Source organism: Procambarus clarkii, chromosome 21, assembly GCF_040958095.1.
Source record: "Procambarus clarkii isolate CNS0578487 chromosome 21, FALCON_Pclarkii_2.0, whole genome shotgun sequence".
NCBI lineage: Eukaryota > Metazoa > Arthropoda > Malacostraca > Decapoda > Cambaridae > Procambarus > Procambarus clarkii.
The window spans coordinates 25,362,335-25,374,754 of NC_091170.1; the positions used below are offsets into that span (position 1 = coordinate 25,362,335).

A 12,420-nucleotide genomic window follows, 5' to 3' on the forward strand; every position below is an offset into this window, starting at 1 on the left:
CTGCCAAGCCTTCTGGTTTCATGTGGTGTTATTTCTATGTGCAGGTTTGGGACCAGCCCCTCTACTATTTTCCACATGTAAATTATTATGTATCTTTACAACCGCTGCATATTATGTATGCAGCGGTATGCATATTATTATTATATACGCTGAATGGGAATCATACAGCCGCTGCATATTCCAACTTTGGTCTCACAAAGGTCGTCAATAATTTGTTTAATATTTTGCCATCCTTGTACAGTATTTAAAAACGATTCTAAACTTGGAAAGCATAGCATATGCTCCTTGCACAATGTTCTTTGTGATCCTCAGGTGATCGTTACTTTAAGCCCTATTTGAAAGAATTCCATGGGGACTACCAAGGCTTGAAGGTTTGAATGAAGTTCTCCACGCAATGAATAAGCCTTGACAACCCCCCGTCCACCACAATTTAATGTTTCCAATGTGCAATGTGCCTTGAGGTGCTAGATTGTTGGTGCGCAAGGTGCCTCAGGGCGCTCCAAAGTATAGAGTAGCATTCAAAACTCATGCGGCTACATGGGATTCACATCAGCTTCCTCAGGGCTCTAGTAAACAGACGCCATTTAAAAAAACAATCGTGGGCAACATTGAGAGCCTCAGTACTGAGTGAGCTACCGAGGCTGGCATATGCAAAATCAGCTAACAGCACTGCTGTTCAGCTAGTGACTACAGCATCACCTAATAATGTCAAAATATATATGTAACTGGTATTATTTAGCCCTGATAGTATTACCGAAGAGCCTGACTGATAAAGACTGTGTGTACAATGTTCAGATATCAGTGAATCAATGCTGGTCAAGATGTTCACAGCACTTGCCACAGCACACTGCCATTATTTCATCCATCTAGGAATCTTCAAACGACTTTTCATGTTCCTTTACAAAATAAACTATTGGTAAATTATTCATTTACAGGATTTAGTGACTAAGATTCTGATAATAGCAGGATTGTGGTGATAATTATCACTGTGCATAGTATGGTGGGATCAGTAATCTTGGTGAGGGAAGGAGGGAGAGGTGACGTCATTTGCTGACTCTGTGTGGCAACCTGGTATTGTCTGGACTCACCATACCAGCTTAGTAGTTCGCTATGGTGAATAAAAATGTTGATATTTATATATAACGTGTGTATAGAGTGTAATAACAACAATAGGAGTATGTTGGGAGGAACCATTTTGGTGAGGGAGTTGACGTTGTCTCCTAGCATCATCTGTTGGCTGGTGTGTGTGACTTGTCATACAGTGTATAGTGGCCACTATGCTGTCTGGACACCATACCAGAACACTACTCCTCCACAAACAGTATTTTGGGAGGAGTAGTGTTGGTGAGTTAGTTGTTAAAGGAGTGAGGGAGGGCTGGCTGGGTGTGGCAGCCAACTCTTGTTTTGACTCACCATACCAACTTTGTAGTTTGTTATGGTGAACACATATTTAGATACATACCATGTGTGTATATAGTGTAATAACAGCAAAAACACTGTTTGATTGATTGTAGAAAATAATATATAAGTCACATATATGAGCCCCATAATTTTGATCATAGCAATGTTCCACAAATTGAACTAAATAAATTCCACAAATTACACACTTTTGAATGATATTACAGCAAAAAATCAGAGAAGAAACAAATGAGAAACATAAGAATAATTGTGAAACATTATATTCGTGGCAACTGCCGCCACACTGAGTGTCGGAGCTGAGTGACCCTGAGCGCTCCATCGTTCAGCGCCCATAATTTGCTCAATTTCCCAACTCCATCACTGCTAATGTCACATTCAATATATATATATATTTTTTTTAGTTTTCCGTGATCAGAGACTGCATTTTAACACTACTATATAAGATGAGAAAATAGTTTTTTGGAAAGCATTTATTTTTGGCACACTATGGGGGTTGTCATTCTTTAATGCAGAGCAGTGCAGTGGTAAGTTCCCGCTGTACAATATTAAGTTTACCAATTTTATGCAACCTGCATATATACTGTAAATATAAATTGCAATCATATTTGCAAATTATAAATTGTATGTACAAAGTTTAAGTGGATTTTCTAGAGGCAATTAACTGAAAAGCATTCTAAATAATGTTTTAAAACTAAATTTATAAAAAGGGTCCAGATGCAAATCTTGGTTATGTATATTGAAAGCCATAAACATTCAAAGGTTTATTGTGCTAAAAAAAAATTATACAAAAAAATATACTGTACATGGATAATTGTGAGGCTGATGTTTTTACCCTTCATTAAAACAATGATCAGATATGCAATTAAGCTATACTTGGAGTAACACTTTATTTTTTAACCTACAACTAATACAACTTGTTGCAAACATAAATTGTTAAGTTGGCTAACTTCAATTATGGACACCAATCGACTACTACAATACCTAAAGTTTAGTCAACTTCCAGCAATTTGTAAATGTTAAAAATATAATTTTTTCAGTAAACATTACTACAGTAAACAAAGAAAGTACTGTAATACCAAAAAATAGATAATATGAACGTTAATTGCTATTATCTGACGTTACTGGTTAACAAGAGATTCTGTATTTTGCTTGGGAGCTTCAGTGCTTTTTCTGATAATTTTAAGATCATCAGCAGGCAATTCTTTTAGCTGTTTATTTTTTGATGGTTGTGTCAGCTGCTTTTGGAGCATCCATATGGAGTGTCTAGGATCCCTGGATTTTAGCTGTGGACACTGGAAAGTGGCAAACAGAATAAATAGCACATTATGGAAATATATTATGTTTTCTTGGATACCCTGTCAGTAGTTCCCAGTAGCTTGCACACTAGTGTTGCCAAGCCTAAAGAAGAAAACTAGTCCCCTCGAGACCCCATGATGACATATCAGAATCTGGCTGTCATGTTGAGGGTAGTTTGCAGACATTGACCCAAAACCAATAGCATAATATAATAAACTACTGGATACCCAAACCATCGGACAAACAAGAAGTTATGCCAAACGTAGGGAAAGAATCTTGATGAAATCGACACCAAACCCTGCCTAAACCACTTAGGGGTACCATACCTTGAGGTGGTTCTGGGAACCAATGTTCACACAGCCCAGTTTCTGACCAGGCCTCCTAATTGGTGGTTTGCAGTTAACCAGGCTTTTAAATGCTGCAGCTCATAGCTGGATGTTTGAATTATAACTTTTATTCATCAGGTATCCTTTGGAGGCATTTATCAAGTTTCCCTTTTGAACACCGAGACACATTAGCTAGTTATACCCCCTTATGTTTAGAGAAAAGGAGTTGAAAAGTCTTGGGCTCTTACTGTTTATCAAATTGTCTCAATGTATCAAATGTACCTCAACCATTCAAAGGGGGGCTACTTTGCTCCTTCTGCCATAGATTCTGGTCATGTAAGAAACTATTTCCATATACAGACTTGCAAAATATTAGAGGGACTACTGCTTCTAAGTAAATTATTTTCTGGGGGAAGTCACCTGTGGCTCCCTCAAGCTATCATATACTGTACATTTATTTATTTATGTATGCCACCACCAAGGAAGGCAACAAGAAAGTCTGCAAGTCAAAACAAACAACTGCTGGCTTCAATAGAGACTGCAGCTTCTAAAACTTCCAAAGAACTCCCAGCTATGTAAACTGGTGATCAAACTCTCTCAAATCTAGCACCAGCTCATTTTCTCCCCCCCCCCCTCACCCAGACTAATTTGAGTGGGAGGGGGAGGTTGCTCATGGTCAGCCACTGTCTCTACCCTCAGTTCAGTGCTGATGTAGCATGCAGCAGGTTGTCTCTCTCTTGTTCTGGCTCCAGTGTTCTGTTTTTCAGCTAAGTGGAGGTTTTGCCTTTGTGACAGTTCCTGAACACTACTTTGTTGCATGATCCAGGAGTGTTAACACTATCGGTCACCGGGCAGGCTCACGGTAAACTTAGGGGTCATGTACCGAGCGTGCGGCCGAGCATGTGGGTAAGCGCGCGGTGACACCTAAATGTGTATACTCGTTTCAGCTTTCTCACCTTAATTCTCGTGCTACGTCGCTCGTTTTGGTATCATTGTGTTCACAATTAAATTCCCTACAGGTGTGTATAAATATAATGTCCAAAAGCCTGGTGTGACTCCCAACAGCAAAGCCTAAGTCTGCAAAAGTTACCCGTGAGTGCACAAAATCAGTAACATGTGCATACTCATTCCATTTTTCTCACCTTAATTCTCGTGCTACGTCGCTCGTTTTGGTATCATTGTGTTCGCAAATAAATTCCCTACAGATGTGTATGAATATAATGTACAAAAGCCTAGAGTGCTGATAGTCAAAATAGAGATCCTAAATGTAGTTGTTGTCCTTGTATATAAGTCACCGGAGGCAAACCCTCAGCAGTTTAAAGACCAACTAATGAAAATAGAGCACTGCTTGGAAAACCTCACAAATCCAGCTCCGAACATCATCCTGCTTGGGGACTTCAACCTACGGCACCTGAAATGGAAGCACCTGGCTAATACAGTAATATCAGAAAGAATACCAGGAAGTAGCCTAAATGAGCAGGCACATGCAAATGACCTGCTACGGATGTGCGATAGGTTTGCCTTAAACCAGCAAATAGTAGAACCAACTAGGAAGGAGAACACGCTGGACCTCATTTTCACTAATAATGATGAGTTGATCGGGAACATAATGATTACAAATACCTGTTACTCAGATCACAACTTAATTGAGGTACTGACAACCATGGGGAATGGACCTCCAAAACCAGTCCAGATTCCCGGTGGAGGAGATTTCAGCAAATTCAACTTCAATAATAAACGGATAAACTGGGAGCAAATAAACCAGGACTTCACAGAAATAAACTGGGAAGAACAGCTAGGAAATGCAAACTTGAACCAGTGCCTGGAAAAAATAAGCTCAGTAGCACTAGAAATATGTTCAAACCGCATACCCCTAAGAAAAAAGAGAAAGAGATGCAGATTGGAACGGGAACGTCGTTCCTTATATAGGCGAAGAAAACGAATCGCGGAACAACTTGAGAGTCGCACCCTATCTCAAGAACGGCGAAGAAGGTTAGGTAGAGAAATAGAAACAATTGAACTCAAGCTACAAGAATTATACAAAACCCAGGAGAGGCAAAGAGAGCAAAAGGCCATCAGTGAAATAGAGAGAAATCCGAAATATTTTTTCTCCTATGCAAAATCAAGATCAAAAACCACATCTAGTATCGGGCCCCTGCGAAAGGGAGATGGAACTTTCACAGATGACAACAAAGAAATGAGCGAGTTACTGAGGAAGCAGTACGACTCTGTTTTCAGTGAGCCATTAAATGCACTAAAGATTGATAACCCAAATGAATTTTTCATGGATATGATACCAACATCAAATCACATATCAGACGTCGCCCTATCCCCACTAGATTTTGAAGAAGCCATAAACAGTATGCCTATGCACTCTGCACCAGGCCCGGATTCTTGGAACTCCATATTCATCAAGAACTGTAAAAAACCACTATCGCAGGCCCTTCACATTCTGTGGAGACAAAGCCTAGATACTGGCGTTATCCCTGACATACTAAAAACAGCAGAGATAGCACCACTCCATAAAGGAGGAAATAAGGCAGAGGCAAAAAATTACAGACCGATAGCACTAACATCGCACATCATAAAAATTTTTGAGAGAGTGCTAAGAAGTAAGATCACAAAATACATGGAATCACAGCATCTCCATAACCCCGGACAACATGGTTTCAGAACAGGGCGCTCTTGCCTGTCGCAGTTGCTGGACCACTATGATATGGCATTAGATGCTATGGAAGACAAACAAAATGCTGATGTAATTTACACAGATTTCGCAAAAGCTTTTGATAAATGTGACCATGGTGTTATTGCACATAAAATGCGTTCAAAAGGAATTACCGGGAAAATAGGCAGATGGATCTACAATTTCCTGACTGACAGAACCCAATGTGTAATAGTCAACAAAATAAAATCCAGCCCATCAACCGTGAAGAGCTCAGTCCCCCAGGGTACTGTGCTTGCTCCAGTACTTTTTCTCATCCTCATATCGGACATAGACCAGAACACAACCTATAGCACTGTATCATCCTTTGCAGATGACACTAGGATTTTCATGAGAGTTGGCAACATAGAGGACACGGCAAACCTCCAATCAGATGTAGATCAGGTCTTTCTATGGGCTACAGAAAATAATATGGTATTCAACGAGGATAAGTTTCAGCTCATGCGCTACGGAAAAATTGAAAACATAAAAACAGGAACCACGTACAAAACGCAGGCAAATCATAACATAGAACGAAAAGGCAATGTAAAGGACCTGGGTGTACTCATGTCGGAAGACCTTACCTTTAAAGAACACAATAAAGTAGCCGTCACAACTGCAAGAAAAATGACAGGTTGGATAACAAGAACTTTTCACACTAGAGATGCTATACCGATGATGATACTTTTCAAAACGCTTGTGCTATCTAGAGTGGAGTACTGCTGCACAATGACAGCCCCTTTCAAAGCTGGAGAAATTGCTGACCTAGAGAGCGTGCAGAGATCCTTTACTGCTAGAATCCACTCAGTAAAACATCTAAATTACTGGGACCGACTAAAGAGCCTAAATCTGTACTCCCTTGAGCGCAGGCGGGAGAGATACATAATAATTTACACGTGGAAAATAATTGAAGGGCTGGTCCCAAACCTGCACACAGAAATAACACCACATGAGACCAGAAGACATGGCAGGATGTGCAGAATACCCCCGTTGAAAAACAGAGGTGCAACAGGTACTCTGAGAGAGAACTCTATCAACATCAGAGGCCCGAGACTGTTCAACACGCTTCCACTACACATAAGGGGCATAACTGGCAAACCCCTCACAGTGTTCAAGAGAGAACTGGATAAGCACCTCCAAAGGATACCTGATCAACCAGGCTGTGACTCATACGTCAGGCTGCGAGCAGCCGCGTCTAACAGCCTGGTTGATCAGTCCAGCAACCAGGAGGCCTGGTCGACGACCGGGCCGCGGGGACACTAAGCCCCGGAAGCACCTCAAGGTAGCCTCAAGGTAAGGTAGCCTCCCCGCAGAAAAGCCTAAAGTTACCCGTGAACGAGCACCAATTTGTACACTGCAACCTAATGTGTATACTTGTTCAATTTGATAACATCAAATTTCGTGTTATGTTTTTCATTTTGGTATCAAATTGTTTGCAATAAAAAGGCGCGTATTTTAAAACTAGTCCCAGAATAATAGAGCAATAACTGGAATTTTAACAAATATTTTAATTCTGGATGCTCATCATCACAAAATTATTTATAACTTTCCAGTGTTCTGACATAAATTTTTGTGTTACATCTTTCATTTTGGTATCAAATTGTTCGCGACGTAAAGGCGCACATTTTAAAACTAGTCCCAACATAATAGCATAATAAATAGAATTTTAACAAATATTTTAAAATTTTGACCAAAAGCCTATTTATAATCATATAAGTGTTCGAACATCAAGTTTCACGTTACATCTTTCATTTTGGTATCAAATTGTGCGCATTCCAAAGGCGCTTATTTTGATACTATCCCGAGGTCGATTGGATAAAAAATGAATTTTATACAAATATTTTTTGTAGTGGACGCAAGTCCGGTCCAAAGTTAGGACTCAGGAGAAAAATAATGGACGCGAGTCCGGTCCAAAGTTACCGATAGTGTTAAGAGTGCTTCAAGCAAATGCACAGGGTAAGCCGTAAGCTCCCTAGTACTGCCCTTGCACTGCCAGGGGGCAACACATTCCTGGGGTGTTCAGGAGTGCCTTCCTTCGAGGTCCTCACTTGTGGTGGTTTTCACCCAATAAGGCCAGGTGTCTTGAGGTTTTCCTGTCCTTACTCGGGTCAGAAATGACAACTGGTTGGCGGGGTGCACTGTCTACTCACATGCGTGCTACAGTGCTGAAGTCGGTCTTCACAGCCACATGCATCAGATTGTGTCAGCTTACATAAGTAAATAACCAGCACAGCATCACAGTGCCTAGGTGTCATGTTGGGTACCTCTCCCATTCAAGACCTGTAAATTCCCTGCAGGTTTGGTGGTCCCTTGTTACTACCCCACCCTCCCATCCCCAAAACCTGCTCTCACTTTGTGCATATTTGAATGTTACATGTACTCCATGACATTCATTCCTTCTGCCTCTGCCATGCTGCCGGTTGGGTCGGTGACACTGTCAATCTGAGTCCTGTGAGGTTTGTTCTCCTCCATGTGACTCTTCTTTCTGACACTCTTGATGAGGTTATGGCTAATCAGGCAGCGACTGCTTTGTGTGTGTTAGGTTTTTGGGTTGCTGAGGTCTAGGTTATGTGCCTAGTTGGATGTTTAGGGACCTGGATTTGTACGTGTTGGTAAATTGTACCTGGGCTCTCTCCACCTATTCTCTTCCTTCCCCTTTGGGCGTGGTTCACCCCTTCATCTAAACTCCCCCCCCCCACCTCTGCTTCCAGCTCCAAAGTGCATGAGGGTTTCAAGGCTGGGGCAAGGTTTAACTCGGGTTATTGCTCGACCAGCTCTAGGGGTTGTCTCTTACGATGCCTGCTAGTGGGACTAGCAGGCATGGAAGTAGTTGAGCCTACTAGTCCCACTGAGGCTTCTGGGTTTCCTTTGAGCCAACCCTTCTTCCTTCAAAGCTCTTTTGGCTTTGTACTCTGCTTTTCTATCCCAGGCAGTGGGCGAGGATGCTGGCTCTGCCTTGGGGCCCCTCTGCTGCGGCTTTATGGGCTTGGGTGTAGTTGGATAAGAGCTATTGGGTTCGTTTTGGCTCTTCATGATGTTCCCACCAAGAAGTCTCTCCTTTTGCAGGTGTAGAGATTTTCATATGAATATGTATGTATGTATGAATATGACATGGATGTGGTTTCTACAAGGGATTGGTTCCGTGTGCCCTTGGGCCCATCAGTATCATCCTTTTGGAGGTTTCCTTCTTCTAGGGGGTCACTCCTGCAGTGGCTCAGAAGGCCCTTTTTGCATACCAATTGAAAGACCTGGCTTGTGCCTCATTGATGGACCCTTCCTCTTATTATTTTGGGTCTTCCTACCTGCATTGGATGTGTTAGGAGGTTTTGGAGTCTGAGTAGCAGACAATCCTTTGTTTTCACATTGGGGCTTGGTACAGCTTATGTTGTACCCACATGCAGGGGTGCCCTTAGGTGTTGACCATGTTATGAGTGTTTCTGGGGGGGCCAATCTTTTGCGTCTCTTTTTGGCTCTTTCTCAGGATGCGAGTCTCCTACAGCCCAGGTTCCCTTGTTGTCAGCTGTACTTGGGGGAGATGACTTTCAAGCCTGTTCACAGCTGGGTTTCATTGTGTGCTTCCTGGGGCTGCTTAACCTCTGTAATGTGCCGTGTTTATTGGGAAATTTTCCCCTGTGCGCCAAAAATCAAGTGTTCGGGAGAGAAAAAAAAAACTTTGTAAAATGATAAATTCCCTTCTCTGAACATGTACATGTAAAAAATGAAAGTTGAATGTGATGAAACGCCATTTTCTAGGGGAGACCCCAGAGGCTCCCCAGAACTATCCAAGCTGATATGGACATATTATACTTTGGCATCAATGTGAATGGAATTCTAGGCCTACTGGGGACCACAAGCCAGAACCTGGCTCCCTCAGAGAGGCACTAGGAGCAATGGCCTACAGAACTGCACATGTGGTTATGGAGCATTCTATGTCTGCCATTGACTGGGTCAGGCACTCAGAAAGGTAAGCAGCCCAAAGCAAACCCCTATTCTGGTTGAAGCTACTACTTAAAGTCCAACGAGTGGACAGAACTCTCCAAAGAAAAACGAGCAAACAAGCATGATGCCATTACGTCATGCTCCCTCCTCCACCACGTCCCCATGTCTTGGGCTCCCTCTTCCCCCTCCCTGGGAGGGAGTACAGGAAGCCAAACTCGCAGGACGTGAGGGGGGGACTCTGGGAACACACCTATAGGACCACGGAGGCCCCGTGGGGTTTCCCAGGGCTCTTAGCCTTTGGTACACGCTAAGGGAAGCCCAGGCAGGGTACCGCGAACCGGTGCCCAAGTCTACCAAACAAACTTCTAAAAGCTGAACCCCCGGGATGTGTCCACTCACAGGGGCCAAGCGAGGAGTACCACCAACAGAACAAAACAAAATAAAAACACCTAGAACAGTAAAGGGGGACCATAAAGGCAGACCCCCACCAGGCAAAAACAAAGACAAAAGAAAAACCCCGCAAGAGGACAACGTACCCAGGCGGAACAGACTTGTTCGTTGTTATTGGTGAAAACTAGCTGTGCGGTACCCTGCGCCCCTACCAGTGATGTAAACTACCACCTACCCAGAGACAAACCAGGGCAACAAAACCCCAGCCGACTCCAAGGGCGGCTCAGTACCGAGCAGTAAAGGACACAGCGAAGGTAGAACCCAAGGTGACTTGTGGAAGGTGGCCCCAAGCACCAAGGGCAGTACTTACAGGGCACCTAGGGAAGATAGCCCTAGGCACATGCAGCCCGAGTACCGTGGAATCTTACTCCTGGCTCACACTCCACTGGTAGAAACAGTCCACACCACAAGGCACAGAACTGAAACAAAAACCGGAGCCAAAGGCACTCGACTGGCCAGTAATTCCATCAGCCAAGAACTGACAGTTGGATCGCCGGCGTGGAGGGTCTGGGGCTCCCCCTTCCCCCTCCTGGGGAGGGAGGGGGGTTGCGCAGATGGTGGCGCGGCGACGTGATGACGTCATGCTAGTTTAATACTTTTGTTTGGGGACTTCTGTCCACTCGTTCGGCTTTCGGTAGCAATCTTTTCACCAGAATAGGGGTTTGTTTTGGGGCGCCTACCTTTCTGGTTGATGGCAGACATAAAATGCTCCCAACCACAAGGGGGTTTCTATAGGCTATTGTTCCTCATGCCTCTCTGAGGGTGCCAGGTTCTGGCTCATGGTCCCCGGTAGGCATGAACTCCTAGCACTTTGACTGATGCCAGAAAGTTATACATATCCATTCAGCCTGGATAGCTCCAGGGAGCCGACGGGGCTTCCCCCAGAAAAGGGACTTACCAGGGAGGCGTTCGGCACTCGCTCCTCAACTCGAAGTCGAAACAACTGGCTGCAATCGCCAACCCAAAGCGACACAGGCCCGACTAGGCCCATTAACATTGAGCAGGTAGCGCGCAGCCAGGACCCTGTTCGACCGTCAAAAACCCTGTGCCTGAATGTCAGACCAAGACATGTTACCGAAGATGGCAACAAGCACAGCAAACTTACGAACGTCATGGCCACGGGAATAGACCACAGGCTGGCTGGATCGAATAACCCTGCAGACGACCTGAGAGGCCCGAACCCCTGAAACAGGGAAGATGAGACACTAGGTCAACCCAAAGCGCGTCCCCGGACACGGAGGCTGTGGCACGCAAAAAGAGCGAAGAGCCGCAACCGGACATAAGACACAATGAATCCCCGGCCTGACCAACCAACCATCAACAACCCAAGGACTCCTCTGGAAAGCAGTCATCTTGTTATTCGCCTAAAAAGGAGATGGCTGCAAATGAATAAACCTATCACCAGAACCAAAGGAGCAGAAACTCCTGTGCTGGAGGAGAGCATGAAGCTTCCCAACCCGACCCCCAGAGGCCAAAGCCAAAAGGAAAAGAGCCAAGGATAAACAATCCTGAACCAAAGGGGGCCACTACAAACCGAGGGGGAAGAGAGATAAGAGAGCACCCTGTCCAAAGACCAGGACGGCTCGGGCGGCGCATGAGCAGGCTGGAGGTGAAACAACACCCAAGACAGCTTGTGGAAAGGTGCAGAAGGAACATCAATACTAAGAAGCAAGCTGCAGTGGCTCCGCCAGCACTGCATGATACGAGGCGACAGTATTTGGCATAAGATGGCAGTCCTGAAACAACCACGAGAGAAAGGACAAGACAACCTGAACAGAAAGCGAAGTACACCTATAAAGAGACAAAAAGAAAAGGTAGGACCATTTTGGGAAGGAGTCGCAGGAAACCTCCAGGTTCAGACACCGAGTAAGCAGTGCTTGAAACCAAGGCTGGGCTGGCCACCAAGGGGCCAAGAGGACTAATCTTCCATGGTAAGTCTCTAAGCATGCTAGGACCTAGAGCAACAGCCGAACCAAGAGGAAGAGGTACAGGTAACCCCATCTCGGCCAGTCCTGCCTGAAGGCATCGATCCCGACGGCCCCGCCATCGAGGAAGGGCGCCACACATAACAGGAGACACCTCAACCACACCGACGCAAAGAGGTCCACCTCCGGGAGCCCGTACGCTCGGCAGAGGCAACTGAACGAGTCAGCGTCAACCGTCTATTTCGTGGATAGGGGAATGAACTGGGATAGGCCATCCACCAGGATGTTGGACACCTCCAAATATGAACGGCCAGGAGAGCCAAATCCAGAGAACTCAGTAGACGAGCCACCCGAAGCAACCAGC

General features: G+C 44.5%; 1 protein-coding gene across 2 annotated transcripts in view; it reads right to left on the reverse strand.

Moving 5' to 3' along the window:
* Positions 1–2,167: 2,167 nt before the first annotated feature.
* Positions 2,168–12,420, reverse strand: part of LOC123760569 (metalloendopeptidase OMA1, mitochondrial) — a 250,307-nt gene continuing 240,054 nt past the window's right edge. The window contains exon 9 of one of the 2 annotated variants that reach the window (XM_045746252.2): positions 2,168–2,711. In XM_045746252.2, the coding sequence (XP_045602208.1) occupies positions 2,538–2,711 (174 nt within the window). In that variant the 3' untranslated portion in view covers positions 2,168–2,537. The remainder of the gene's footprint in view (positions 2,712–12,420) is intronic. The other variant, XM_069328218.1, reaches the window with a different exon arrangement.